This window comes from Megachile rotundata, chromosome 4 (genome assembly GCF_050947335.1).
Source record: "Megachile rotundata isolate GNS110a chromosome 4, iyMegRotu1, whole genome shotgun sequence".
Classification (NCBI taxonomy): Eukaryota; Metazoa; Arthropoda; class Insecta; order Hymenoptera; family Megachilidae; genus Megachile; species Megachile rotundata.
Genome location: NC_134986.1, coordinates 8,582,428 through 8,609,473, shown reverse-complemented (window position 1 = coordinate 8,609,473; position 27,046 = coordinate 8,582,428). Strand labels below are relative to the sequence as shown.

The 27,046-nt window shown below is 34.5% G+C and overlaps 3 protein-coding genes and 1 long non-coding RNA gene across 12 annotated transcripts in view; 1 reads left to right on the top strand and 3 right to left on the bottom strand.

Moving 5' to 3' along the window:
- Positions 1–4,761, bottom strand: part of LOC105663876 (uncharacterized) — a 59,822-nt gene extending 55,061 nt beyond the window's left edge. Inside the window, exon 1 of the long non-coding RNA XR_013037960.1 lies at positions 3,735–4,761. This is a non-coding gene — a long non-coding RNA (uncharacterized LOC105663876). The remainder of the gene's footprint in view (positions 1–3,734) is intronic.
- Positions 1,214–11,456, top strand: LOC100876595 (apoptosis regulator BAX). Of its 2 annotated transcripts, none has more exons than XM_012295699.2 (5): positions 1,214–2,447; positions 4,761–5,069; positions 5,462–5,852; positions 5,935–6,015; positions 6,192–11,456. In XM_012295699.2, the coding sequence occupies exons 1-5, from the start codon at positions 2,397–2,399 to the stop codon at positions 6,425–6,427; spliced, it is 1,068 nt and encodes a 355-aa protein (XP_012151089.2). In that variant the 5' UTR covers positions 1,214–2,396; the 3' UTR covers positions 6,428–11,456. The 2 variants fall into 2 exon arrangements, with proteins under 2 accessions (XP_012151089.2, XP_003707726.3); XM_003707678.3 differs by having other exon boundaries at positions 1,236–2,447; positions 5,957–6,015; positions 6,192–6,362.
- Positions 6,057–10,185, bottom strand: Oseg5 (intraflagellar transport protein Oseg5). Of its 4 annotated transcripts, none has more exons than XM_012295698.2 (16): positions 10,044–10,185; positions 9,802–9,980; positions 9,584–9,694; positions 9,344–9,522; positions 9,185–9,274; positions 8,987–9,124; positions 8,794–8,918; positions 8,432–8,680; positions 8,201–8,364; positions 7,843–8,040; positions 7,598–7,748; positions 7,349–7,520; positions 7,164–7,286; positions 6,968–7,107; positions 6,731–6,869; positions 6,057–6,653 (listed from the first exon to the last, which is right to left on the bottom strand). In XM_012295698.2, the coding sequence occupies exons 1-16, from the start codon at positions 10,136–10,138 to the stop codon at positions 6,651–6,653; spliced, it is 2,256 nt and encodes a 751-aa protein (XP_012151088.2). In that variant the 5' UTR covers positions 10,139–10,185; the 3' UTR covers positions 6,057–6,650. The 4 variants fall into 4 exon arrangements, with proteins under 4 accessions (XP_012151088.2, XP_076387111.1, XP_076387112.1 ...); XM_076530996.1 differs by having other exon boundaries at positions 6,057–6,633; XM_076530997.1 differs by lacking the exon at positions 7,164–7,286 and having other exon boundaries at positions 6,057–6,633.
- On the bottom strand, positions 10,433–26,979 carry Megf8 (multiple EGF like domains 8). Of its 5 annotated transcripts, none has more exons than XM_076530987.1 (24): positions 24,936–26,979; positions 24,092–24,406; positions 23,840–24,003; positions 23,452–23,729; positions 23,193–23,377; positions 22,756–23,110; positions 22,445–22,683; positions 22,137–22,370; positions 21,766–22,053; positions 21,550–21,687; positions 21,221–21,465; positions 20,518–21,135; positions 17,539–20,436; positions 17,045–17,469; positions 16,583–16,926; positions 16,301–16,506; positions 15,947–16,226; positions 15,661–15,886; positions 15,562–15,588; positions 15,168–15,483; positions 14,917–15,092; positions 14,591–14,844; positions 14,123–14,310; positions 10,433–14,045 (listed from the first exon to the last, which is right to left on the bottom strand). In XM_076530987.1, the coding sequence occupies exons 2-24, from the start codon at positions 24,294–24,296 to the stop codon at positions 13,194–13,196; spliced, it is 9,141 nt and encodes a 3,046-aa protein (XP_076387102.1). In that variant the 5' UTR covers positions 24,297–24,406; positions 24,936–26,979; the 3' UTR covers positions 10,433–13,193. The 5 variants fall into 5 exon arrangements, with proteins under 5 accessions (XP_076387102.1, XP_012151085.2, XP_012151084.2 ...); XM_012295695.2 differs by having other exon boundaries at positions 25,067–26,979; XM_012295694.2 differs by having other exon boundaries at positions 25,161–26,979.
- Positions 26,980–27,046: the final 67 nt, after the last annotated feature.

Genomic DNA, 27,046 nt, shown 5'->3' with positions numbered 1-27,046 from the left:
TGTAATTCAAGGGTTTCAAAAATGAGATGTTGTGATACATGATCTCAGATCAAAACGTCTTTTGAAGCGATCAATTTTCGATTCAAGTACTTTGAAATTTATTTGTAGACAAAACGAATTTAACAAAGTACACGATATCTTTTAAAGGACTTCAAGATCTTTGAAACGACTTTACTTCCAGAACAACAGACATATCACTTAAATATCGATTAAGTGATGCCTTACGCAATGGAATTCACTTTTGTTTAATAACATCTCTCATCATTTTAGAATAGCTGAAGTTACGTGAGATGCTTTGCATAATAAGAAAATTCGTATGAAGTCTAATCTCTGTGATGCGATGATTAATACCTGTCCTCAAGTGTACGTTGTTTGTTTGCTCGGTTTTCATTGCTATAAATTACAATAATTCTTCAGTAACTACTTTTGTAATCTCTATTCTTAATCCCTGTGTAATTAAAACTTTAATGACATAGTATCCAAGGAAATATTACATTATTGTCAAGAGTTATTTTTAATTTTAAATTAAAAATTTAATGTGATAAATTTGCATATAGGTTTGCTTAATATTCCTGACACAAACAGGTTCGTTCAATAATTTATTAAAGGCACTCTTATTCCATTTTCGTTCCAGTAGCTCTTTAAGACTTTACTAATTGCTGTGCTAAACAAACCAATTAGCGATTAATTTATCTCTTTCATTTACCTTCGTCTAATTAAGTTTCGTTTTCAACTGTAACAAGCTGGATCGGCTAATTAAACGACCAAGTTAAAATTACATGAAATTTCTAACATTTGTAGTTTCAAAATAAAACTGTAAGGTAAAAGTACAAATTCTTTTTATGATTGACATCTTAATAATTGCAATTTGATGTCCAAGTTAAAATTACATAAAATGTCTAACATAATTATTTGTAGTTTCAAAATAAAACTTTAAGATAAAATTACAAATTCTTTTTATGATTGACATCCTAATGATTGCAATTTGATGTTCATTATATCACAATATTAAAAAACAGTTAATTATGTCTACTCGCGATAATTCTTCCATTCCTTCTTTTTCATATTGCAATTTAAATCGATATAATCTAAGAAATTTGTTTCTATCTCATACACTTTTTTCTCTCTTACGTAAGTGATGCAATATACAGAAAAAGAAATCAAAAGTACATCTTGTTTCAGGAAACAGTACAACTGCACAACGAATAAATGCATACTAATTACGGTAATTACAGATTTTCTTCATAAATGACTTCGTTGGTCATAGAAGTACATAATAACGAACGTTATGATCTCTCAGTAGAGTTAGATAATAAAATTTAATAGTACAGTGTACATAAAGTCTCAAATTTTACCTTGAAAATTACTAAATTATCAAGCTACTTAGTTTATGTTAAGGTGGCAATATAACGAGAGTATCATAAACAATTTCACTCTATGAAGAATAAAGTTAGATAATAAAAATTAATAGTGCGGTGTGTACATAAAGTCTCAAATTTTAATCTTGAAAATTACTAAGTTACCAAGCTACTATGTTCATGTTAAGGTGGCAATATAACGAGAGTCCTGAACAATCCGACTCTATGAATAATACAGTAAAATAATAACATTTAAAAGTACAGTGTGTATATAAAGTCTCAAATTTTCAACCTTAAAAATGACTAAATTACCTAGCTAGTTCATGCGAAAGTGGCAATATAACAAGAGTCCTGAACAATCCGACTCTATGAATAATAAAGTGAGATAATAAAATTTAAAAGTACAGTGTGTACATAAACTTTAACTCAAACTTTAACCTTGAAAATTACTAAATTACCGAGTTAAGTCCATGCAAATATGGCAATATAACAAGAGTCATAAACAATCCACTCTACGAATTACATAACTACCAAAACAACCAGCAGTCACTCTGAAAACAATAATTAATTTGCTCAATTTGAAGAAGACACTCCACCAATTACAGAAGCTCAAAACACTCATCGTCTTTCGCAAATTCAACGTGTACAAACGTAGTCATGTAAAGTGCATAATTATCATCTGTTTTGTTCCTTTTTCAATTGAAAAGAACAAGACTTCGCTTTCAACGCGATAGACGCGAGGATCGTCTTTCGTGACTCGAACTCGCGGCTCTCCTCGCGTCGGTCAGGAAAGAAATGCAAAAATGCAAAAATGACGTACGTGCTCATTATCGGGATCATTGTGGCGCGGAAATAAGCCTTGGAAATTGATAAAACAAACGATTTAACACGCCGTTGCGCACACTCCACGAACGATAATCGGCCGGCCAGCAGCCTCACCGTTGATAAGCGATAATTCAGGAACATGTTACGCATATAATGTGTATGTGGAACAAGTTAGATGACAGTGAGTAATGAGGCGGGAGCGTGTTAATTACAATGATGCCGGACTTTCGATTGGTGGTCCAACAGGAAATGACACCCGCAGCGGTAAATTAATTCAAATCTTTTCTTTAATATCTTACACAGACTTCTCTTGTAATCTTTATCATTACGAGTTTTTTGTGGCAATTAGTGTACAACGGTGTATTGTTTCGATTGGTCGTTGAACTCGATATCAGGAATGGGCACTAATGGCTAATTAATTTGCAAATATGTTACGTTAGATGAATTTTCTGGGTTTTTGAATTTCTGGTCCCGCAAATTTAATATTTTTATTTTCGATGTTTCATTTTGTATATTTGCAAAATTTTAATCTTTCAAATTAGTCAATTTTAAAGTTTGTAAATTTGGATGCTTGCAAGTGTAATATTTCTATGGGTAGAAATTTCATAATTTTATTTTGTTTTAAAATGAGGGATTAGTGCGTGGGAAACAATCAAAACTCATCACGTAGACACTCAAACGATAATTGATCAGTGAACGTCATTAATAATTGATAACACTTAATCGATACGGAAGTAGACACTTTGAAGCTCATTTTTTACCTGTTGTGATTTCTAGGTTTCTAAATTTTTAAGCTTCTCAAACGTCAAAACTCTCAGATTTTAAAAATCCGTACCTCGACTCTTAATTCCCAAGTTTTTTAATTTCAAATTCTCAAGGTCCTAAAATTCTTAAATGATTAAACATAATAAACCTACATCTGCACATTCTTGAGCTAACCATCAGCTTAATAGCAATTTACAATCTTACTACCAAAAAGTTTATAACTTTCTTATCTGGATATTAAAATCAAAAAACTTCCCTTGAATTAACCTTAAGCTTGTAGTAATTAACTTAAACTCATACTTTCATTACATTACATTTTCCTTGAATTTTAATTGAAAATCAACCAGCATTCCCGTTTAATTGCTACAAAGACCGTCGCACAGCATCGTCTACCCGGTTACTGAAATATCAATTGCATTCCCGTTTCATAATTATCCTAAATTTCTCCAATTACCGGTGACCATTACGACACGGCTAATGCGTTTTAAACGCTTTCGTTTATCGCTGACCTACGCTGACAAAGAACTCGTTAATTACCTTGTTAAGTGATTCAACGGGCCATGATTTCACGTGTGTGCCAGCTCGCCATCTGCGCTAATTTAGAAACGACACACGCCACGTTTGATCCGACTCGTTAAGAAGGGCAAATGATGGAATAGGAATGAGTAATATGCACACAATGGGAGTGTGTCTAGCGGGCGGCATACAAAGCGCCGTGGAGCATGTCAAATAAGGCAAGATAACAACAAGCATACACGCCGGTTGAATAATAATTGCGTACGATACCTGGTGTGAACGTACCGCCGCAATTGTGGTAGTAAGGACAGAAGATTCTATCGATTCTCTTTCGTAACGCCTCCCATGATCACCATAAAGGGAGGATGTTCGGACCTTGAGCCCTGCTTCAAGCAGTATGTGGTCCACAGCTAATTTCCATGTGCCTACAATTAATATATTTATAATTTTTGTCACAAAACCTTAACTAGTATAATGATTATTTAATTAAATTAAAAATGTATTGAAACCTTGAAGTGCTCTTCTTCTCACAAGCAGACTCACATGTGGTCCACAGCTATTTCCATATGTTTATAATTAATATATACAATTTTAGTCACAAACTCTCAACTAGTATAATGATTATTTAATTAAATTAAAAGTATATTGGGACCTTGAGGTGCTCTTCCCCTCACAAGTAGGCTCGCATGTGCTCCACAGCTAGTTTCCATATGTCTACAATTAATATATTTATAATTTTAGTTATACACCCTCAACTAGTACAATGATTATTTAATCAAATAAAAGTATACTGGTATCTATAAAAATGCTTAGAAATATATAAATAATGAGTTAAGAAATATATTGTGCACGTGTATTACTTCGTTTAAAAACTAGTTGAATTTTAATTTTTTGAAAAGTGAAATTACTGAGGACTGATAAACTTCACCGTACGAGTTACGGGTTAAGAAAAATACTGGCGGTCAGCTATTTAAAACCGATTCGTAATTTCGTAGATAAACTTGACTAAAACTACTTTCCATACATATTAAATTCAAGGTACATATCGAGTAACTACTCTAATTTAAATTATTAATTAACATCACGTCGCTTTACAATTTTAAAAATCTTCAACTCTCGAAATAATCAGCCAAGCCAAAAATTTACATTAAGATACCTCAAGCAACAAGTATTTAAAGTGTTAAAGTTCCAAGAAACTGATTATTTCGTTCCTTTTCCATACATGTAAAGGAGAATTTATACCGAGAAATGAGGTGTCATGTTTTTTTTGGTTAACGATCATTAAAATTCTTTAAGCCTGAGAAGCCTGAATGGCACGAACACACAGAGGATTCCTCGATGTCTGGACTCGTTGGATCTCTACGCGGCTTGGAGGACAATACTGGGAACATAACGCAGCCTTATCGCAGAAACAGCCTTGCTTTATCGCTGCATTCGAATTTAGCTGCCTTTCCGGTCGCTAACAATCAAGAAGTCTCGCCTTTCCACGTGGTCGATTCCGCGCGGAGGAGATTCAGCAATGTCAGCGACGTTGTTACCAGGAAAATATCTCATACGATACGGTGGAGGACTGTTTCAGCTTCTGTTGAGCTCACGGTTTCTCAGGTAGCCATATTATGTCACTGTAATTTAAGTGTCACGATTAAATAACTGCAATTCTGATATTTGGAGGAGATACATGAAATGGGTCCTTCTTACGTATTTTAGTGCCTTGAAGTGTATAACAGCTTTGCCTATTTCTAAGCATTCCTCACAATTAGTCAGTACTTTTAGACTAGTAATGATAGATACAGTAATTAATAGGTTCGTTGGGAACAACGTGAATTATTAGTTTCATAAGACAGGATCCTTTATTATCAGTCCATAGTGTCTTCAGTATACTTAGGTCCATAGTAGAGCCTAGCAGACAAATTTTTTAATTCTCAAATTTCCAAACTTCAAAATCATAAAAAGTTTAATATTTTCGATCGAACGTAATTTAAACTAACTTCTGGCAGGGATCTTCATTATGCGCCCAATACATTCGAAATCGTTTAAAACGATCTGGGATCTTTCACCGGAAACTTGGACTAAAGAGAATGAGAAGCGTCATGCTGCTTCCCGGGGGAGCGGTTGTAGGAGAAGTTTATCCAGAATTAATATCGATAGGAGCTGAGCTTGAAAAAATGCATCCGAACTTATTCAACCGTGTAGCACGACAAATTGGATGTGGTAATTTCTCCTCTGAACAATCAGCCAGTGAGGCCATCGTCGACGTCTCCAGGGAAATGATCAGGAATGGAGAGATGACCTGGAGCAAAGTAATAGCCCTTTACGCGATTGCTGGTGGCATTGCAGTGGATTGTGTGCGTCAGGGAAAACCTGAATTCCTACCTGCCATACAAAGAGGTGATTAACTGTTTTAAAATTATAATAGAATTCGTTGTTCCTTAAGAGTAGGTAAGGTTGAATAAAATTAATCAAATATCAGTTGGTACGTTTCTTAATTCCAGGTATGACGGATGTTCTGGAGGAGGATCTCGCTGTGTGGATACAGGCCAATGGAGGATGGGTAAGAAACGAGTTGATGTATTTTGTTCTGAAAATTTGAACTAGTTTTAAAAATTATTCAGATTTATTCAGAATTATTCAGATTTTAGAGTACAAAAGTACGCATATTAATATAAACTTTCAACTCAATGAAATTGAAACAATATGTTTTAAGATAAGATGTATTGTTCATTTCAGTCCGCTTTAGCAACACGATACAGGCCTCCCACGAAAGAGACGCCGTGGTACTCGTGGAAACTTGTACTGTTATTTATGATTACTATCTTAATAATCGCCACGATCTCGATATTTTTAAAACTATTAGTTTTGTAATATGTAGTAAATATAATTATATAAAAACTTTTCAAACATCTTTGAATTTAATTAACCTTTTTATAGCGAAACTGTTTGTAATGTTGCTTATTTTATATTAACAATTAATAGACTTTTCAAATGAAACATTTTGCAATACTGGTTGGTTGTATTTCAATTTCACATATTTTAACAAATAATTCGTATAAACGTAGCTAGTGTTTCGCTTTCACATATCCATTTCTTGATCCAAGGTTTCCTGCTTTTGTATTTCTGCTGCTGGCAAATCGATTTCATCTGGTTTGTAGGTAGGCTTTTTGGTAGCTTCCTAGTGAAAACAGTTTCTCACTAGTTAACAAAAATATGTAATATTAAGTGCATAAGTTGGAAACTGTGCAATATTGAAATAAAATAATTTAATGTACTTGTGATTTAGCAACATTAGCCATATATGCAAGGAAACTTTGATTTGTCTCTTCCTTTTTAATAACTTGAAGATACTTCTTTCTTGTATTTAATACCTCATCTTGATATTTCTTGTGTCTGATTGCTAATTCTAATGCTCTGAAAGAAGGTACAAAATTTTATTAGTGATCTGTAAAAAGGTATGAAGCTTTAAGAAATCTTGAGTCCTAATAATAAATTAACAGAATGAAAAATACCTATTCCAATTGTATACTTCAATATTAATTCGTATAGCTTCTTCAATTAATCCATTTTGTAAAAGTATGCCTTCTGCAGTTAATAAGTCCCCTGACAGCAGTGCCATTTCTGCTAACCTCTCAGTTTTATTTGGTAGACTCTTTAAATAAAAAATTAATGATTAATTTGTAAAACAGATATGTTTTCAAGTATTACCTTAATGTACTGAATATAATCGACTTTATCGTATCTGGAGATTGCTGCGTATGCTTCTTCAGCAGCATCCAATTCTTTGTCATCAGTCGCCATAACGGCCATACAAGTCCATAATATTTCATTCTAGGAATAATTTTTTAATTTTGAATAACTGTTATTTAAAAAAAAAAAGAAAAGGATATTACCTGAGCAATTCGACAGAGGGACAATGCTTCTTTCCATCTTTTATTTAAAATATGCTGCTGAAGACTAATAAAGAAAGTATAAAAAGAAGAAGCTACTAATGCTCCATCACCGCGTCTTACCATTACCATACCATTATACACGTTTGCTATACTTGGTTGCTTACCGAATTCACTAAAAATGTTAACAAGAAATTATTTTTAATAAGAACAAATGCATTATGTCTCATAAAATGACATGAATAGTGGTACCTGCTTTCTTTATCAATTCTTGTTTTTCGTATAATTTTACGATCACTATAGTGCACACAGTTGGGACACAGCCATACAGATAATGTTGCGTCCAACATTGCCGCTAAAACATTTGCATCGGCTGCCCATGCAATGTCTTGTGTCATAGCCGCTAAAAATAAGAAATAAGATTATAAAAATATTGTAACTCTTACAATATTGTAATATTGTTACTCTGCATTAAAACGTACTTTAAAAATACATACCTATTTTACATACTCTCCCAAAACCAGTAGTACGTATAGACACCAGAAACAAATCTTTATTTGCATCAATTAATGCTACTTGTCGATCAACTAATCCACCAACATGATTCAATGCAACCCTTGTAATACTTTGAAGATGCGTGTAAGGTTGACTTTCTACTATAGGTTTATTATAAGCCACTTCCAAAACATGAAGCACTAAAAGATAATGTTTGTAAATGTGCATGTACATCATCACTCAAAAGTATTTCTTCATTTATCTTTTTACATGTTCAAAAAATATGTATATTGTTTAGCGATAGGAAAATACTTATGAGTAATGGTGTATAGAAATATTCTCTTGTATATTTTTTCATACATTTTTCGTTGCTCTGTGATCTTATAACTAGAGTGTCAGAACACAATGATGTGCATAACGGGTAAAGTCGTTCTTGCGTCATTCCCTTCCATTTTGGAGTTCCTAATAGCCTGCCTTGATAACTGTACAATAATACACTACTCCACTCAACTAATAAAAAGTGCCTGTAAAATAATACATATGAAATTTTCACTTTAATTTCCTTTGTAGCATAATGTAATTGATATGTACTTCTCCGCTAAAAGCACCGCTGATATACTAGTATTCTTCAAATCGAATATAGCAGGTGTATTCCAGTTTGTTACCGAGTAAATGTGACACTGTGCAGGTGTAATAACAACTAAATGGTCGAAACCGAACTCTAATTGCACTACTCGATCAGATATCTCCAGTGTCTCTCGTATTTCATTACCAACATCTCTGATTTCAATTACTTTTCTCTTAACTAATGTAGCTTCATAGTTGTTCCATTCCAATCTTCTGTTTTTGTAAAATAGATATAGTCATTGTAAATGCAGTATTTGGCGATATCAGGAACACATTCATTGCGAATTCAATATCTAAGAGAATTCAGTTTCAATGTATTTTAATACCTATCTATTATGTGACCTGTTAGTACTGTTCCATTGCTGCAAGCCATAGCGACTTGAGTGCCATCGCTCGACCAGGCAATACTGTAAATGCTTCCAGAATTGACTTTCTCTAATGAATGAGACCACTGAAAAATATGTATACGTTAGTGGAAAAGAAATATGGACATGTAAATAATAAAAGAAACAAACTAACTCCTGTTCTATCACAAAGTTTAACTGTATTAAATGATCCAACAGCAAAATAGTTTCCAGAGTGACTCCAACTCACTGCTGTAATAGGATGGTCTCCTGCATTACTAGAGAACAGTTGAGTGCCATTAGGATCCCATACCTTGAAAAGAATAAATTTTTCAATAACATGATTCAGTTTTTACTTAACATGTGTATATACCTTGTATCTACAATCTTCTCCACCAGAGATTATTAATCCATGTGTATGATTCCAGCATAAAACCAAAATGAGACCATCATGTGCTAATAACTATCAAATTTTTGTTCAAGCATCACTATTAATTACAAACAATTGTTTAAGTTTAAAGAAATGCTTTACCTTGCGAGGTTTAGAATTAGAATTAAGTGACTGGAAAGTTAGATAAACACCCTGAGAATATGATACTGTCATACAATCTGGACTCCAAGCAGCTGATAAAATGGGAAATGTTCCTCTAACAACAACAGAACGAAGCATGCCACTGCGTGACCAAACTTTTATCAAACCATCTTCACCAGCTGAAATTAGAGCAAAATATTAATTAAACAATAATTAGTTCATTTGAAATATTTCTATTACCAGTCAGAAGTGCAGAGCCATCACTGCTCCATCTGCCTACAGTAGTTGCTCCTTTATGAGCATCTACACTCTTTTCTATACGTCCATTTTTATTCACTAAATGATACTTTCCTGTAATAAACATATCAATGAAACAAAACTATTACACGTAACAAAGAAGTAACATTGCTTTAGAATTTTCATTGTATGTGTTTTGATAATTATAATTATTTAAATACCATCTGCTGTGGTAATTAAAAGTACATCTAATGATTGCTTCTTAGTAATTAACAGCGCATAATTCGGTCGTGGATGCCATTGCATATCAGTAGGATAAAAATCATCAGGAAATTCAGTGACAACGTTAGAATGTGCAATTCCACCTTCTAAGTGCCAGGATATTAATAAATGATCCTCGCTGTAAAAAGAAGGTGATCTATTATAGTAACTTACAAAATTTGCTATAAACAAATAAACATACCCGCAAGAATAAATTTCTTCTGCAGAGCTCCATGCTACACATGTTACCAAACGTTTATGACCATTACGGTTTTGTGCAGATATTTTGAATCTCATTTTACACTTTCTATCACCTTAACTGGTATGCAAATATATACACAAATTCCTTTGTGCTTTCATGCAAGATCACTATATATTTGGCATTGTGTAAAGTAAACATGCTATACGTGTACAAATTCGATCCTGTGCAAAGTTTTGTAGTGTTTTGACATATGGTTACTATAGCAACAAGATATATTCACATGTACACGCATCTTTATGTCTATGCTTACATGATATATTTTCATTGCTTATACATTATAATTACTACATGCAGAGTATAAAATATAGATTCAATAAAAAATCATCAGGTGAAACCCAATTTTACACATGTTTATTAAAGCTGTCTCAATACAATTCATTATTTTTCATTAGCACAACCTGATATTCCTCCCCATAATACAAATAAATCCATGAGAAACCGGTAAAACCCTCATAGGGATACCAGTACCCGGACTTCACAACCTTTTCTTTATATTTTATAAACGACGGTGTCTCATAATGTTACAAACGTTTTTATCAACGCGATGCAATGCCGGCATTGGAAGATATCGCTTACATTGAATGCAATGTAATAATTATATATAAAATAGAACATTTTGGAGATAACGCTCAGATCTGTACAACCGAGAATTATACATTCATCGTGTAATATATATAAATTGTGTAATATACATATATTCACGTATATATATATCTATTCATGTAGATCTATATAAATGTACATATACGTTAATTTATATCTTATACATATGCTTACAGACTTTTGCGCAAATTTCGCTGATGAAGAGTTAGGATAGTTGGTCGCATGAAGGTAAACGATTACCTGTGAATAGGTAACAGAACATTATATGATACGAACGTAATGACAAGACCCATGAAGAAGAAAATAAATTTCGAAATTCAACAGATAGGACATGTTGCATTCTTATACGTGCGAACTTAACAATTGCTCAGTGTACCACGTTCCCCATCAAGGAACAACCGTGCATTTTTTTTCTAACATATAAATGTCACACACGTAGGTGCTCCCAAAAACAGCTTAAAAATTTCACACTGTATCTACAGAAAATATTATTGATTCTATATTATTTTATCAAAAATAAATGCATTAAAATTTCACCCCGATAGTGACTTACAGATGTAACATCGATAAGAATTAATTATGTAAGAAAAATTTGATAAGACTATACAATATAAAGCTTTGAGAGCTTCTTCTAGAAATACAGTGAGAAATATTCGAACTGTGATAACAACTATCCCAAGAAACACTCTGTACAGAATATATATTAAAACTCGTTTGATATCGCGTAACAGTTTAGCAAAAAAAGAAAAAGAGTAAACGCCTCCATGATATTTACATCTATGTCGCTACATGGCTCACTTTCTCGATTAGTTCGCTTATTACAATTCTTAATTAGTACGCGTTATTATAATATCATTATGACAAAATCCTATTTTATCTATACGTTTTGATTAATACGTAACCTTGGCTCATCATCTTTGATAAAGGACACATTTTCTTTTCTATTCCATCAAATTCGAGGCGATATTGATGATCATGCTATTAATATATTATTTTACAATTAGAAGTTATTATACGGTGTCGATAAATATCTGCAATGTGCATCTTCTGTATTTACAATTTGCTCTAATTAAAATCCTTTACATCCTTATTGTTTCTTGATATAAATAATATAGATATCGTTAATGCTACGGCGCTCCTTATTCCTCATCAGTTCTTTTTTTTTTGTTGTTTTGGTATAGGAACCTTTTCGACTCACACATTATCGAGCTTCTTTCTAACCAACTCTTCTAATACTGTTAATTTTTAAATGATCCGGACACAACTTGTTTTCAAATGGCAGCGCTTATGATACTTCTAACAGCATACATACATACATATACGGTCAGATGCAACGTATCCTTCTCTTCCTTAAGACGAAAAGCTTAATGTAGCATGACACACTTTTCTTACATTTCTCCTTAATTAAGAAAAGACTAAGTCACACATGACCATATGTTTACGCATACACACCGTATTTGAAAATCACCCTATCTGCCAGTTGCGTTGATTGGCATGCGATTATTATTGCAATTTTCATTATATTAAAAGTAATCGCAAAGAAATCTTCATTGCAATATTATCACTTTAAGCTTTACAATTTGTTCAACGACTGATGCTTTAATACCTTATGACAATAAAATTAGTTGTCTCTAAAATATTCTTGCATTTGGCCAATAAAAAATTTCACATACAATGTTGCAAAGTTACAATACTGCAATATTATACAATTTTTCTGCAAGCAACTTTGAAATATAAAAAGAATTTGTTTACTGTTGTATCACTTGCGAGAGTTTAAATGTACTTTCTGAAGAAGTCACAAAAAATATTATGAACAAATATCTTGCTAACAAGAAATAATACTTGCAGTTGCCTTCACATTTTTCTTTGTTCGTATCTCTCAATACATGATTCTATAAATTTTTTTTTAAGACGACTCAATAAAATAATTCACTTTCCGCTGAAAGTAGCTATAAATGTTCCAAGACACAAAACCATGTCCTGTTACATAAAATGGTTCTACAAAAGTGTGTAAATTACGAATTAATACATAATTACAGATCCTTATGTACAAACATACAGTCTCGTCATGGAATGGTATGACACTATATGTATACATACAATAATTATTACTTAGTTTAAATACCCTTACAATTGTTTCTTTGCGACTATAATACAACCATTATACTAAAAAGTTCATATTACTGGCGAACATTGAACAATGTCGACGATGACGTACACGTATAGTAAATAATATCATTCGTTAAAATTTTACGATTAAAATCACGGATTTAAATTTATACAAAAATTTAATGACGTACGCTGTTCGCAGGAAATGCTTTAATATGCACAGTGATGCAGATAATATAAACAGATCGATCATTAAAACAGAAGTTTGAGATCAATGAAGAACGATTAGCAAAAATAAAAAATGACCACTACATTTTTTTCTTCCGAGAGCTTAAGCAGACTTAAAGATAGCAGAAAGATGTTTTTACAGAAAGAAGCTCAGTTTAACGCGTGACTGTTTCTACGCCTTAGGAACACCCTACTGTTGACCGGATACACTCTGGTCAACAGTATCAACGAGCTGCCAAGTGCCAATTTAACAGGAGCCTGTCTACCACCTGGTAACCTGATAAAGACTGTGGCTACAGCTGCAACGCCGTCATCAGTAGGCTCAACCGCCACCGGTTTCACATCACTGTGAAAGTTAACTAATTTATTACGTCTACTTTTCCGCTGAGGTGAACTTGGACTACAGTCGTTACCATCACGATCGTAAATGATGGTAGCCGAAGCGAAAGGTCTCTTAGCCATATGTAACATCTCAACAACGTGTCTTCTACGTGCTCTACGTACATCGGCGGCTTGTTTCGTTTTCCAAGCGACTACGCAGGCGGCTAAGAATAAAAAGAAACAGGAGAAGAACACGGAGAAAAAGACAAAAAGGTCGATATGAAGTTGATCCTGTCGGAAAAAGATCATCCCGTACGCGGCTCGTGCACTCGTCTCCGGGTAAATGGGATCAATTGCTCTCAACGCAATATGGAACTTCGTTTGATGAAGTTCGTGTTTATCTTGCGGTAAAGTTAACACCAAACGATTTGTGAGGTTCCTTACGACCAAGAACGTGTTTCTGTTCTCGATTGTTAAAAAAGTAGCCAAACCTTCTGCGTAGCATTCCATCACGATGTATTGAGGACCAGTGTTCCAGGTTGGTTCTGTAGTAGTAGCATTGGGTGCGAATAATGTATTTCGCGGATGGAATTCGACGATTCTCATTCGGCTACGTGTATGTTCGTCCAACCACGTACTGTGAGAGTCTTTATGCCACACAAATCTGCGGTCCAATTCAACCTGAAGACAAATTGATATCAAGGTAAAATAGTGCAAAGCAACCTCGATATCTTAAAGGAAATATTTGAAGTACGTACATCTTGATAACCTGTTGTTGAGTTTAAAGAAACAACGAAAGAGTCGTCACGAGGGCTGAGAAATAGATCTAGAGCTCCTTGAGTTACATCTACCATAACTCTAATATCTACGTTCATGAAACGAGGTTGTATCATATAAAACACCGTTTGGCCGGGATTCAATGGTTTTGGCTTCATTTTACACTCATCTGGAATAGATCAAGAGAATGTATTATCATACACAATGTATAAATATTAATCAGAGACACTTAAGTCATCGTGAGAGAAGTACGAACCATAAGATCCTTCAGATATAATAGAATGTAGCAATTTAAGAAAAGTAATACTTAATTAAAGTGCATAGTGCACGAGTATAATTGATGTATATAACAGAAAAAACTTGTGATGAATATAACAGAAACTTTTGTAGTGAAAATATGAAGGAAATTGGTGAAATAGTACAGTACAGTTGCTTAGTGAATAACTTACCTATTAACTTAGAGTCAAAACACATTTTGTTATCGGCAGTCACTGTTTTGTAACACTGATGTCCCATTGTTGGCGTTCCAGCATAGTTTTCTTTACACTTGCTGCATTGTACCATCCAGCATGGTGGACCGCCTGTATTTGAACCTTTCATAGGACCGCTAGCACAGGCTGGTTCACTTTCTGTATTATTACCACAATTACACTTTTCACCGGTTACAGGGTCGCAAGTGAATCCATGCCCATGACATTCACAGCTATAAATTTTGTTTAAATAACACATTAACATAAATCCTATCTAAAGAAGAAGACTTAGGAAAAATACTAACGGCCGACAAACAGCACGAGGGTCTTCCGTTCCTCTAAAATAACCGGTCATGCATTCACCACATTTATCACCTTTTGTATTATTACCACAATTGACACATTTTGCTTTGGCTACCGGACCTTCGACCAATTGCTTCTTCAAAAGTTCTATAGACATTTTGTCAATGGAATTTGGATCCTATAAACAGTATCTCATATAATTCATTTAATTCTTATGCATAGTTTAAAAATGTCAAATTAACTTTGAAATTACCGGTACAGTCATGCTTTCGTTAATGCAAATTCGCGTATGCCCATTACAATACTCGAGGCATGGTACGCATTGTCCATTATCAGCTGGATTTCCAACAAATAATGGCAAACACTTGTCGCATTGTGGTCCCATCGTGTTATTATGACACTTCAAACAGACGTCTAATTTGTCTGGGCCCGCACAATTACTGTGACCATTACATTGGCACTGAATGGAACAATTAGCACCTACGTAACCGAAGTCGCAACGACAAACATTTGGTTCTACGCAAGTTCCTCTAACGCAACCTTGTGTACACATTGGTACACAAATTTTTCTAAAAGTGAAGTATTTATACGTCAAAAAATGATCGTGACAACATTATAAAATAGTGAATTTAAAATTAAAATCTCACCTTCCAAATTCATTAAACGACGACGGACTGAAAGAAAAATAAATTATTCGTTTATTAAAATTAATTATACTGGAGTTAATCAAAAGGAAACAAACTTACGTTTCAGTTTTATAACCATCACCACACATGCATTCAAATCCTTCTTCCAAATTGAAACATTTTTCACTTTTTGGAGAACATGTATGGTGCCCATTAGTGCATTCGTCTTCTGGAGGACACCGTACATAATGCCAAGAAAATACCGGTTTTGGAGATGCATGAGGAATTAACATTGTGACATTGTCTGGTTCCGCCAAATAGTATGGGAATATCGTAGTTATGAATGCTGTAACCATTTAATTGAATTAGTGTCAATAAGAAAAAATAACAATTTATTTTTACGTACGTGGTTCGGTTTGAGGGAATTGTTGGTAATATAACATTTCACATGTGCCACCAGCTGGATGATCTGTAGGTGCTTCAAGTGAACCTTCTGTACATATTCCTTGACCAGTTATATTAGCTGAATCTAAAGAACACCATCCACAGTGTGAATGTTTTAAACACGTGCTACATTGTTTAAAAACAGAACACGGTTCGGGACAATGATCCATATCCGAACTGCGCAACACCAAACCGCATACGCCTCCAGCACAGTAGAGAGGTTGATATGATGGAGAAATGCACTGGAATTTGTTAATGATCAATTAAGGTAATGTCGTAACGATTTCATTAATATTTTTAAAAATATTTCATTTACTTCATTAAGTTGAGTCGACCATCTACATTCTCGCCAACCACCTTCCGCCCCTGTACCCTTTAAACAGCTTCTGCAATCTTTGTGATCCGCACATCGTTTTTCGCATTGCGTACTTCCCATTTTAATGCTTGACCTCTCGAAAATGTAATCTGGTACACAATTCCAATCGTATACCGGTTCGCCCGTTACTGCCAATCCTAATGCAGCTATAAATATTTATAAAAATTGATGAATACTGTTAATAAGTGTTGTTTCACTTTTTGATTGTTGTTAAAAACTTACATGTTTTTAAAACCTGTCTTGTCCATACGCAACCTTCAAGACTATTACACTTCTCACAATCACTTGCTGGACACTGTCGTTCACCACACTGATTTACATCTGTCATAGATATCTGTCTGATGCTGCATTTATTTAATTCATCACAAACTTTTTCAGATGGTATACACTTTCCATTGGGACAGTTTGTGCACCATTTACATACTGGTTCCTCATTTTTATAATACGGCCATTCTGCTAAACATTCTGTGCAAGTTTTAAAATTTTGACATTTCCTGCTAGCCATCCATTCTGAATTACAAAATATCCCATTCGATCGTTGAGCTTGGGTAACATTAATATCGCATCTAAATTAAAATGGAGATTACTTTAGTATCTTAAAAACAGATGTTTAACATATAATAAATATTTAATATATGATGAATAAAACCAAAATTATTAGTTTAATTAGAGTACAATATTTACCTATCATCTTTGTTAACTGACACTTCATTAGAAAAACAGAAAGAAGCATTAGTCCCACTGATTGTGATAACAGAGCAGAAAGAGCATCCAAAATACTTTCTGCAAGTTATTTTATCCGTCCAAAGATTGCATAGATCTTCAGGAATGCTTATTAGAGTGACGTGACTTTTGATTCCACCATCAAAACCACCGACAACGTACACAGCGTTAGATTCTGGATCAGCATGAGTCATTGCATGAGCATATGCAGGCGGCGGTGGACTCCCAATAACTTCCATATCTTTTGTTATTAAACGAATCCACAAATTACAAGAATATTTATACGCGATCAACGAGTCAGAAGTATTATGTGGATTCTGACGACCACCAAATATTACCATGTACTCATCGGTGGTAACTGCAGAATGAAGAAATCTAGCTTGTGGCTGTAATAAAACATCATCCATATCAATTTTTATATACTCAGAAGTATAATTAAGTTATCGTTTACTTACCAAACTATTTCCATCGGTAAGATCATCGTCAAACGGTGGAAGCGCAGACCATGTCCGAGTTTTATAATTTAATGCGTATAATTTATTAGAAATAAATGTTCGGTTTATCGCGTAAGTGTATCCGCCAAAAATATAAAAGCTATCTGACTTGCTATGGTATACGGTCGAATGCCCATAAACACCTAATGGTCCATTCCCAATTGTATTTATTGTATCCCAAGTTTCCGTTTCCAAATTGAATTCCCATACCGTGTCAAGATACCCATACTTAGGACTGAATCCTCCAATCAATATCAGACTTTCCGATTCTCCACTTCTACGCAAAGTTAACGTATGCCCAGCTAATGGTGGCGGTTCCTTCTTCGACTCATCCTGCATAATTTGCATCCATCTCTGATTTTGCAAACTAAACTTCCAGAAATCGCTCAGAGTGTTGTTCGACAATCCTTGAATGTCTTCTTCTTTCATAGACAATCCACCATAAACATATATCTGTTGTCTACTGTGGACAATCTCGGCTGCATGGAAATATCTACCTTGAGGCATAGAAGCTTCTGAAGTGGATTCCACGGTAATTGGCATCCACGTGTTATTTTTGGTATCGAATAGCCTGATATCATTTAGAGGACCATGACTAAGAGAATATCCTCCGAACATCCATAGACTACCCCTTCTGTCGGCTACCAACGTGTGACCAAATCGCGGCAGAGTTTTTCGAAGATGATCCAAGTGATCGGCTAAGTATTCAGAGTTAAATAATTCAGTGAATATTAACTGATGTTCCTTAATCTTAATCGAGCAGTCGCGTCCTCCGAAACCAGCTGTGCAAACACAACGTCCATAGCCTTTATCGCAAACTCCTTGTTTCTTAGACGATGTGCAATTGTTAGGACATATTTCGATGTCGCAATTGATTCCTACAAAACCGGTTTTACATAAACAGTTTCCGTTACGACATTCCCGATTGCCAGGACAATTATTGCAAGTCATTATCAAGTAACTTGCGTTAAACCCCTCCACTTCGTCTAGCTGCTTGTAATGGACGGTAAGGAAGCCAGATTTAGCTTCCACGGTTACAGGGTAGTCTGTGCTTTCTGTACAATAAACTCCGAGAAGCTGGCTCTGATGACTGGTTGACGATGAAACAAATTCAGGAAGTCCATCGTACACATAAACGCTGTTCTCCTGACAGCTAACATTGATATCGCTGTGTATAGTGAACTGTATCACACTCTGCGTTCCTGAAAGCATAGTGTCAGACGAAAGATCCGTTTTTGGACTAACTATCCAAAGACATTCTCTAGTTGGTGAATCTCCAAAATGACTTTCCCATAAGGATAACTGCGAGTGTCTGCTACCAAGACCTTGTTTACCAGCTCCTTCACCTCCAAGCATACCCCGTGACATACAACCGTAATAACACATTCCGCCGTCTCTTGGATCACCGTAATAGCCCTTTTTGCAACGTTGACACATATCCCCTTGAGTATTATCTCGACAGAAGCATACGCCAGTTTGACGGTCACAAATTCCCAGATCTTTGTCTCCGTGTTCATTGCAGTTACACTTTTTGCAACCCAGCGGTGTTGTAGCATTACCATAACTACCAGCTTTACATTCTGCACAGTATCTACCAGTAGTCCAATCTTGGCATTCGTCGCAAATACCTGGCCCTTGTACGCAAGTGGAATGATTGTAACATCCACAATTTGTTCTGCAATCTGGACCTGTCCACCCAAGGTAACATTCGCATTTATAATCAGGAGCTTCGCTGCAGTAACCGTTGACACATTTTTCGTAACAAGTTTTTGTGCAATTCTCCTTGCCGTCGCCGTTGAAACCTCTTTTACATTGACAACTGAAACTACCATGAGTATTAGTGCACACTGCATTGGGATGACAATCGTGTAGCCCTAGATCACATTCGTCGACGTCTGGACATTGAGCATAGGCCCAACCAGATTCGTCAGACTCTAAAGTAGTATTTTGATATTCGTTAATGACTAAGCTACAATTGACGTGTGGTTGATTGAAGTCTCCCTGTACGCATGCCCCCATGATCGGATTTTCTAAACTGTAACACCAACCGCAGCTCAACGAATGTAAGCAACTAGAACAATTCGTGTGTCGACTGCAGCTTTTGCATTGATCGTTGCCTGTTAAAGATGACCCAGACCTCGATGTCACTCCCATAAGACCAGCTTGATCCATCCATTCCCGGCATAAACCAAACTGGTACTCAGATGTGTATACCGAGAAAGAGAAACACTCCTGTGTGGCTTCACACCAAACACATCTTCCACGTTCGTCCAAACACTGCGTGCAATTTGAACGTTGTCTACATGGGATTGGACACTGATCAAGACTAACGACTGCATTAGGTAGTCTGCCTATTCGAGCACAACGAGCTTCTTCCGTCCACCATTCGCATAAATTGCTACCAACACATGATTCGCACGATATATAATTGGAACAATTAGCACAAGTTGAAGGAGTGATGGTTAAATAATGCCATTCACGAATTGGATTGCCATCTTCATCCCATTCCATGTCGGCTGCACAACTTTCTGTTTCATTGATGGAACGCGAAAGACATTTGTTAATAATGTCACACCAACCACATGAAGAATCAGTTAAACAATGAAGGCAATTTTTGTATTGATGGCACGATCCATTTTGATATGGTTCAAGATATTCAAATGTAAAGACTTTTGGATTCTCGGTTTTCTTGTTGTGAGTAATTTCCATTTTACTGGCGTACGCGTAGCTTGTGGTAACCATCCTCTTGGACTCAAAGTCTAACAAATATCGACCCGGTAATAGCATCATTTGGTGCCCGTCGGGCCACTTCGTTGGAATACACTGCGACGTCTCTGCAGTTAAATTCGCAACTAACTCCTAACAGATTAAGTAAAAAAAAAAAACATAAATATCAGATAAATGATTTCTATATTAATTTCAAATGAAAATGTAACTTACCAATTCTTGAGGGTCATCGCTCCTTGATACGTGCAGGGTTGCACTGTTATAACTGACACAAATTTTTAAATGTTCCACAGTACTATCCCAGAAGTACTGCGGTGGTCTGAGGAATCCGATTAATCTAGCTATCATTTCTCCACCCAGGGCAGATTCAGTTTTTGCCCCTTGCATAGATGGAACATTAAAATCCACTGTAGTAGCGTTGACTATTGTTACCGAATCGGGTTGACTAAAATTTACTGGTGGCTTATATTTTAAAAATGTTAATCCTGGTCTTTTATCCATTTCTCGACATTCTTCGACTTTAATAATTTCCGTGCCCTTCGAACCCCACCATCCTGGTATTTGTAACGGCGTATCATCTCGCAGGCCACAAACTCCATAATTATCATCTTTGTGGTGACAACGTGCATTTTGGACACACCAAGTACAAGTTCCAAGATTCAACTTATTTGATACAGATTTCTTGCCACGAGAAGTCGTTCCCCATCCACCACCAGGTTGACCGTGTATCAAACATGAATGGCAGTCCCCGAGTGCCGGACAAACGCCGGGACAACGAGTCGTTTGAAGATTAGTTGTACAGTTACTGCCAATCGTTCTACCATAACATATCTGGAATAATAATTATGGAATGAATATTTACGAGTTTAAGAATGCACGTTTCAATACACCTGTGTCACTTTTATAGCATAGATACCTCATCTGCTGAACACCAACCACATTCCGGATTAGCTGAACATTCCATCAAACTTTTATGTTTCGAACAAATTTGTTCCGGTTCTACATAATCTTCGTCTCCCGGTGCAAGCATTGGTGGCAATGTATATGCGAGTAAATCTGCATTTACATTTCCATGATACCCGCCAACTAACAACAAAGTATTTCCATTTCGTACATCTGCTGCGTGTGCAAATACTCCTTGCTGCTTTGGATACCGGGAATCTATAGATAACAATAAATATTTAGCGATAACAGAAATAAAATTTCTACATAATTTCTATTTGTATTTTCAAAGTGATAAATTACCTTTGTCATTTAAACCTAATACATCATGATTTACCCAAACATGACAGCCTAAGTGGTAAAGATACATTTGATTATCGTAACAAATTTCTTCTTTGTTATGTCTATGAGAATATCCACCAAATACGACTAAATAATTTCCTGCAAGATTAATTTAAGAAAAATTGTAATATTTTATTATTTAAAATGTTTGAATAATAAACATAAACAATTAATTACCTATAATATTACAAGTATGAAATGCCCGTTCTCTCGGCACGTACGTATCCCTTAAATGCGCTCTCGGATAATGAATTTCGGACCAAACTTTTCGGTCAAGTTGAAATACAAACATTCTATCTGACAATTTACTAAATCGTGCTACGCTAGCTACTACTCCCCCGTAAACTAGCAAGGAATTTGTAGCACGATGGTATACAGTTGAATGTGCTACTACACGTACGTCTAATTCTTTTCCTCCCCGAGGATGTACTTCTTTCCACCTTTCTGTACTTGCTGTAGGATCGGCTAATGTAAAAATAAATTAAAAATTATTTTCTCTGGAAAGCATTATTCAAAACACATCAAGTACACTTCTTATATAAACTCACATAAATTCAATTTAATCTTATATAGGCTCGATGAAAATTCACCATCGACTGTGCTACCACCAAAAAGATAAATATAATCGTTTGCTAAAGTGAGAGTATGTCTCGTCAACTGCGGTGGATAAAATGGGGAATTTTTAGCTCGTAATGTCCACGATCGTGTATTAACATTGTAATGCCATAGTTCATTCGACAATGAACCATCTTGTACTTTTCCACCATATATAACAAAACCACCTATAATTGGCAAGTTATAAATGATATTATAATTGTATTATTTCTTATTATTATTTATTGAATACACAACTCACCATCATATCTACAAGCAGCGTGACCATATCGTGGACTTGGTTTAGGTAATTCATCGATTGGTGGGTTCGTAGGTTCATGTTTAAATGATTCATCCTTTTCTGATTTAGGTTCTGGAATGAAGATGTTCTCCCCAATAACATCATCAGTGTTTTCTCTTTCCCAATTTAATACGTCACTTCTTATATTTGTAGCACGAAAATCTTGATAAAAATCTAAATTTTCGAGGTTTCTACGGTGTCTAAGAAATAAAAATACAATGAGGTCTGATTTAATATTAGTTTAATAAATATATTGTACATCTTACTGTTACCTTGCTGTTTGTGCATATCGAGGCTTAGGATGTCTAGCATGTTTTCTTCTAAGATCGTCATTTCTTTCTATTCTTATTGTGCTTTTACTTGTTTCGTTTTCTCTGCTTTCCGGGATCTTCTTTTCGTGTTCTTTACGCTCTGCTCCGTTTTTAAAGTCAGACCAACCGTGTTGCCCATTTTCTAGATTCGCATGATTACGTAAACTAAAAGTATTATTGTCTTTAATACTGTAGAGTACTCTCCAAATAAGGGACGATGTACGAAGACCATATAGTTCCTTTGTACCCGCTCCTATCCGATCTAACTCGGTAGCGATCAGCATAGGATCTAAATATTCTGCAGATGAGGGGCCTTCTGTTTCAAAAATATATGATTAATTGAAAATGTAATATAATTTCTATAACTATAATAAATAATTTTAGTGCTTACTACTTACCTAGTACATCACCATATTCATTTTCCCACTGACTTGTACTGAACCGATAAATTTCCAAATCACTGAGTATATAATTGAGATCATATCCACCAAATACATAGAGAGAATCAGTTTCTTTTATATACACTGCTGTATGTGCTGCTCGTGGCCTTAGCCCACCTTCTGAATGAGAAAGCCAATGCCACCTACACATGGGATACAGTAATTACAAAATAACTGAAGCAGTATATACAAATTGATAGCAAGATTAATAACATACTTGTTTCCTTCAGGATGTGTTTTATGTAATGAGCAAGACTGTCCTGAATATCCATTATGGCACTGGCATCGTTTTAAACCACATTCTCCGCCGTAACTACAATTATTTGGACAAAGAGCTCTAGAACAGTCTCTTCCACCCCAATCATTTTCACAGAAGCAAGTGTTATTAATACACTTTCCATGATTTGTACAATTGTTTGGACAATTTGTAACTGAAAATTCTGCATGGAAACCATCCAGAACATAATTTGTATCACTATATAGTAGTATCAACATCTGTAAAAGAGCAGAATTAAAAAATAAATTTATGATAACATTGCTGCATAATCTCAGGAGATGAATTATTCATGTTTAATTTATTATCACAGTATTTCATATTCACTTACATAACCAGATGATGATGTCACTTGTTGTGGTTCTGTTTTGCCACTGAAACTACCTAGAAGTGGAGATCGAAAAGAGTCTCCATCGTAAACGAAAACATAGTCATAGCTACATTCTGTTCCCATCGTACGAAAACTCAATGTAATAAATTGACGGCTGTTGTTAGCTACAAAATATATACACATTAAACACTTATAAATACACAAATTGAGCGCACTACACATTGTTATAGATATATTAGGATATTGTTTTACCTTTTATAAGCCATTCACAGTGAGAGTCTTGAGTATAATTTGAACCTAAGGGTCCATCGCTAATTATTCCCCAAGATTCAGTAAAAACTTTTCTTGTTTTATCACATGGAACTTGTTTTGGAGATGTTTGCGGAGCTAACTGGAAGCCCCGCAATAGGCAACTCCATATAATAATCCATATTGTGGTGGATGAGGCCCACCCCATTACAGTATATTCGCCTCGCTACTGTTTGATACAATAAAGTTCATCATCCACATTCATTGGATTATTTTTTGAGCAATTATATCGTAAAGAACTCATATAAGGGATCATATCTGAAAAAGTATAGTTTTTGTTATTTTAATTAATGTATAGTTGTTTATTGTCCATAAAAACAATGTAATGTTTACCACATTCTTGTAATATAAGAACAATAAAATTGTTACTATAAGGTACATGATATTCTATAAAACATGATGAAGCAAATAAACTGACAAGTTGAGTTTTACTATTATGTAATTGATTTAAACTTCTGGTATAAAAATAATTACATATACAAGTTTTATTCAAATCATATTACGTTTCTCATACAGTTACAACATTGACATCACAAATAAAACAATGCGATATTATTATTCGTTAACCTAATATATACAAAATTAAGAATTAAACAAGAAATAGACAAATTATTATACGTATACTTAGTGGCATGCAGTAAAATCTATATGTCACAATTATTTACATAAATGTTTGACAATTAATTTTATTTAGCTTGTTATACAAACATAATTGTATAGTAACAGTAATCAACATGCAAAATGTCACAGTCACGTTGTACAGTGATCATGCAAGCATCAAGCATACCATTTGTAGAATTTTATACACTGATCAAATAAAAAAATGTTGTAACAAATGTCAGTTCATAAATATCGTGTTAAAAGACTTTATAGTGACAAATGACAATGAAATGAAACACTTGACTACACTTTTTTCACCTAAACGAAATCAAAGATCATTCTTTAACTAAATAGATACAATAGAACCTCAGCTGGGATTGAATCAAAACATTATGTACGTATACACACATACACGTCAAAAAAATCTGCACCGTGCTATACTTTGAATAGTCGCATTCTCAAACGCCAATTGTTTTGAAAGCATGTATCCTGAATACCACAATTCATATATCCTAGCACAAAGCGATAAATAGTAAAACAAACGTGTAAATATAGACAGACAAAAATTATCGCTTAAACTCTGTTCGACCTCGCCTGTTGACACCTTGACTGTCTCTCCATACGAGGTCAGGGTGGGGGCTTCTCCACCGCCATTATATTCCCCTCGTTTCGAACGCGGTCTCGATATTCGAAAGTTTCCAGCAGGGCTGGCGCGAACATTTGTGGAGCCGGTTCCAAATTTTTCTAGGGCTAAATATATTTATGTATATAGTAGACTCATTGGTAAGTAGAATTTTTGTTTTAGGTGGGTCCAAAATAGTTTCGTTTTACTAATAGTGTCAACGTCTCCACACTGAGTATGACCAATTCTGGCTTCTTGAAAGAGAATCTGATTTGTTAATTTAGGAGCTTGAACATCTCTAACTTTAAAAGTTTCTACATTTCTGACATAAGTAATATATTGGATTAGCTAAAAAATTTTGTCTGTTCCTATTGTGGAGGTCTCTATGGATTCCGTGTCGATGGTGAAGAAGCGCCATTAGGGTGAATTAATTCGTGTGAGGGTGGCAATATAACGAGAAACTACTGTATTTGTAAACAGTGCGCTCAAAAATTTACAATAGTTAACCACAGGCTTAAACTGCAAAAAACACTCTGAACCAATCTTATGGCGGCCCTGGTTTCCAGGGACACCGATTGAAAAAATTCCATATAAAAATTGTTTTCATTCAAAATACTACTTGCACTTTCGTTCCATTAATCAAAATGTTGATATAGTTATGATAACATGTATTTAGGCACCTTACCTGGTTTTTGTGACTTTAAAAAGAAAGTTGACGAAAATCTTTACAGAAAAGTGTTTTGTTAAAAATTTATTTTATTATAACAAATATAAGTATCTATTGTCGATTTTTCATAATTGCTGTATGCTGATAAGTAATATTAAAATTGCACCTACATTTTGTTTAAAAACATATGTTTACGTATTTATTTTCAATGTTTAGTTATTGTAATAGCCAGTATACATGTTGCCGCATTCTGAAGTCCCGTAAAATAAATTATTGGTTGACGTTCGAAAATTGGAAAATAAATACGCTATGCACATGTATGTATGTACGCATATGTGCATATTACATGAAAGTATTGATTTTTTCTGTAAAGTTTGCACTAACAAATTAATGTGTCAGAAAGAATTGCTTTTACAATATTCATACAACGAAATTATAACGCTTTTGTACAGACGCATTATAAACTTTTGTATTCGTCTAGATAAATTTTATTTAAAAAATAAATACTGCTGTAACAATGATTGCATTTACATTTAAATAGTTAACATTACAAAAATAATTTGTTAATTTGGAAATTAACATCAACGTTACATTATAGCCGTATTTCTGATATTTTTAAAATCTTTAGATATATTGGAACTTTTTAATTATACATCTTTCTATATTGCACAATTATAATAATAAATTATTTGAAGATGAAAAATATATATTACAAATTTTACAGAAATAAAATACTCACTATTTTAATCCTTTTGTAAATTTTATTTTTCAAAAATAAAACAGCCGTTCTGTTTCTTTTTTCATTTATCACGTTAACATGTATTCAACTTTCGGAATATCCTTGATGTAGGAAAAAGTAATCGATCCATAATGTGTTATTAACTACACATTATATTCAATAGTTGCTTTCAAACTATTGGATTAAAAATTGCAAATGCAATAATCTTTTATCATTTTCCATTCTTACGTGCGCATAGATATTAGTGGAATTTTTTTACGAGACCGATTA